At 35.7% G+C, this 3,931-nt stretch overlaps 1 protein-coding gene across 1 annotated transcript; it reads right to left on the reverse strand.

Moving 5' to 3' along the window:
* Positions 1 to 486: 486 nt before the first annotated feature.
* LOC129743242 (golgin subfamily A member 6-like protein 26) lies at positions 487 to 1,605 on the reverse strand. Its single transcript, XM_055735218.1, has 2 exons — positions 1,483 to 1,605; positions 487 to 1,422 (listed from the first exon to the last, which is right to left on the reverse strand). Exons 1-2 carry the CDS (start codon positions 1,564 to 1,566, stop codon positions 487 to 489), a joined length of 1,020 nt encoding a protein of 339 aa, XP_055591193.1. The 5' UTR covers positions 1,567 to 1,605.
* Between the last annotated feature and the right edge of the window lie 2,326 nt (positions 1,606 to 3,931).

The raw sequence follows: 3,931 nt of genomic DNA on the forward strand, positions 1-3,931 counted from the left end.
CTGAGAAACTGTGATCCCTTATTTTGATGTGGCCGTCGCTTGAGGAAAGCCTTGCTGTGCATAGCTTTATTTAAAATCCTTAACCGAGTTTAAACTTTACTTGAAGAACTATAATTTTCCATAAATTTCCACTTGAAAATTTTTGCTGTCAGAAAAAACTTCGTCTAACTTCTGCGAGCAACGCCTACTGAGTCTTGATTAAAAATGCTGAATCTGTTTATTATAATAACTGCGGTGTTTTCCATGTGAGTTCAATATTTGAGGTTTAGTCTTATCAAGAATATAAATTTCGAAATCATGCAAAACTTTAAATTTTCTTACAATTCAGTTAAAAAATATAAAGAATCGTTCGTAGCAGTTAATAACAATTTTAGTAAAAAATTTAAGGAATACACAACATCGATGTTTAAAAGTCTGAAAGAAAATAAATCATGTGCAACACTGGAATTTATTTAAAACAATTTTTCAACAAAGATTTCGTCTTCATTATTCAACCGTCTGCGTAAAGAGTTTCCTCTTTTTGCGAGGTTTCGTCACATGTCCACCGAATCCGGGGTGCTGAGGACTCTTGTTGATCCTTCCGCTGCTAGTCATACTTCGAGTGGAATTCCTGCTAGACGATGAGCTTACTTCCGCTATTTCATGAGTCGCTTGAGTAGTATTATTGGCTTGCGTACTTTCGTTGACCGGAAGGGACTGACGTTGACTAACTGTAGCACTAACCGTGGTTGATTTCTGGCTGCACGGTTTGGTCATGACAACTTCCGTGTAACGCTGACTTCCTCGTAATGGATCCGCACTCGGTGTTATTGTCCTGGAACGATTCATCAAGAAATCCGTGGAGTGATTCTGTATACGAGCCAGTTGCTCCCTCAGGTTCTCCTCACTTCTCCGGAGAGTTTCGTTTTCTTCTCGCAGCTTCTGTTTTTGGGTTGTTAAGGTTTCTAGCAACCTTTCGTAATGCTGAGCCATGTTTCCTAATCGAGATTCATGTTCCTGTTGGAGCTTTTCCAACCGGGACTGTAATTGATCGTATCGGATTGAAGCTTCCGATGCAGCCAGCTCCTTATGAATGGTTAGTTCGGAAATCTGTTTTGTGAATTGAGCTGTTTCCCGAATTAGTTGTTCCTGGTTTGTCTGTTTTAGTTGATTGATTTCTGTTTCGCGATCACTTTTCAATGCTTCCAACTGTTGCTTCAAAAAATCATTCTCCCCTTTTAACTGCTGAATTGTGGACTCGTACTCTGCAACGTCTTTCCGATCGGACACAACTTGCAGCATGTTGTTGAGATTTTTCGAAAACCGAATCCAATCAGAACTCGAACTCGAATCCATCTGTTGTTTGAGACTTGTCATTTGATCCTTGAAAAGTTTTGCTTCCAGCTGAGAAAACCTTAAGCCGTTTCTCAGCTTATGAAAGCTCTAGCAAGAAAGATGTAATCATCACAGAAGAGTATTCGAAACAAATTACGTTCAATTTACCTCGAACATGTTTTGAGTTTCCTTCAGAATGCTAGACAAATCAATGTCTAGCTTCGAATCAGCACTGCTTCTGGCGCAGTCCATCGTTTATCGCTTTGATGGTAAACAAAATTTAAAACTTTGTTTTGATTCAGCGCTGCACGTGGCTATAAACACGTTTTCCGTTACGAATCAAACGGATCGACTGCTTCGATCACTCACTGATGATGACACAGCACTGACAGCCACGGTATAAATATATAAGGTAGGCTACTAACACGAGTAAACAACTCGTTTGAATGTAAACAAGTGACGTCATTACTATCTGCCTATAGCGTGCCAGGCAAAAAGTTTTGCGCGCGTAAGATAATGCTGCATACACCAAGGATCACTAGATAGATAGTAATGACGACATTATCGGGAAGATATCACCTTATTATATTGTACACCGTGACTGACAGCATTTTGCCAATTTGCTGCACTCTTAGGACGATCTAGTTCGCCAAGACTTGAAAATAACTCATTATTCGTAGTTGTATGATGTTAATGCAATTGTGTGTAATACAGAGCGTATAATAATTTCAAGGGTAAAAATTTGTAGCTGTAAATTACTCCCAACTTTATGATCACAAATAAGCGACAAATCAGAGTTGACCTTAAAAATTTCAACATAACCAATGGTTAATTTAAGATTCTTATAATTGAGTTTATTTTTTTACAACTATAAAGTAAATAAATAAATAAAATAAATAAATAAAATTAATAAAATAATAATTGAGTTTAGAATAAAGCACACAGAGTTCAGCCCTAAAATTCAGATTTTTTTTTTAAATATGGAATTTTAGTGGTGATGAATTTAAAAATAAGTCCACAACCCATATTCAATTATGGCCTTACTATCAACCTACATAAATCAGTAATGTAGGGGAAAGTCGGGTAAGACGGACATCTTAAGGTAGAATCGCAATTGAAAATCAGATAAGGTACACCGGGGTAAGTGTGGACGATGGCTATTAAACCAATACGGTGCACTATTTCCTCAAACTTTTAATGCAGAATGTTGAATTTACTTGTAATCTATCCCATAACTGTGAAAAAGTTACGATTTTTTCAATTTTCTGTCCTTTATCCTTCATGAATTGTATTATTTAGCTATATTTAGCATTCGGATTATGAAAAGTTGGGTAAAGTGCCTGTTTGTTCTGTGTTTTTGATGTAATCAGATCTCGTGTGTTGCAACATAAATTACACACAATAATTATTGAAAGATGCCTTACTAATAGTATCATGAACTTTTTTTCAAAATTTTGGACAGTTCGAGCAATAAAATAACGTATTCAACCAAGAAAACACAAATTTTTTTGAAAATGTCCTGAGAAATCAAAGGGAAAATCTGCCGTCCACACTTACCCCATAAAGCGGGGTAAGTGAAGACACCAGCAGTCCGTTACAATTTACGTGATAACTTTTCTCGCTTTGCTTTTATCGAGCTCATCTCTTCAGCGTTTGTAAACAACATGTTCTGCATCACATTGAATATAATTTTATGAAAATTGCTCCACTGCTGATTTTTTAATGATTTTTTAAAGTTGAACTATGCGAAAAACCGTCCACACTTACCCCGGTGTACCTTATTGCTTTTCTCACCGCAGTTGTTAGCTATCGCATTTACCATTGGAACTAGTGAATTTCCTCCACCAAAACTGTGTTTATAGCAATCTAGAACATACTTGCCAATTACACTTTTAAAAAATTGTCGATAAAATGGACACTTTGTAGAAAAGGTACATTAAACGAAAAAATTCCTATAAAAGAGTACAGTATTTTACAACTATAAAATTCAGGAGATTTGAGTTTACAATGATCCGAAAATGTTCTAACCAGGATGCTACAATGAAGCCAAATGAACGATTTCATAATGGCAAAGTTGGCATTTAGCCTATCCACATAGGGATTTTTAAGCAATAAAGCTTTTTCTTACAATTTTGGAAATAAGAACTTTTTTTTAACTTACTTTGTTAACACTAAGTGGAAGGTAAATATAGGGACAATAGTACCTCTGAATCATATAGGAGATTTAGAACACAAAGTCTTGTGTTTATATAATTTTATTTTACTCACCAGTTAGTGCTCTGATCAGACAACTACAATGAGTTTTTGTGACGTCAAATTTCATACAAGTGATATTAACACTGCACGAAGCTGTAGCAGTGGATTCCAGAATCAGGATGGGCATATGATAACGATAACTATATTAGAAGAGCTTTGACTCTTCTTAATACTATAACCATTCTAAAGCTAAGGAAACATGTGTCAATGCAATAGAAGTTACATATATTTGTTGAAACAGATATGACTGTCGACATGCGATACATGTTTTGATCAAAAACTCGATTCAATACGGAATTTTAAAGCCTTTTGGCATCCTAAAAAAATTTTGTTTACATGTTTTCCATAGAAACGATATTTG

Source organism: Uranotaenia lowii, chromosome 2 (assembly GCF_029784155.1).
Source record: "Uranotaenia lowii strain MFRU-FL chromosome 2, ASM2978415v1, whole genome shotgun sequence".
Classification (NCBI taxonomy): domain Eukaryota; kingdom Metazoa; phylum Arthropoda; class Insecta; order Diptera; family Culicidae; genus Uranotaenia; species Uranotaenia lowii.

Excerpts from the sequence above, each read along its gene's own strand:
- LOC129743242 (XM_055735218.1), bottom strand. The coding sequence starts at position 1,566 with ATGGACTGCGCCAGAAGCAGTGCTGATTCGAAGCTAGACATTGATTTG. Across the intron at positions 1,423-1,482 it reads AAACTCAAAACATGTTCGAG|AGCTTTCATAAGCTGAGAAA; the intron begins GTAAATTGAACG and ends CTTTCTTGCTAG.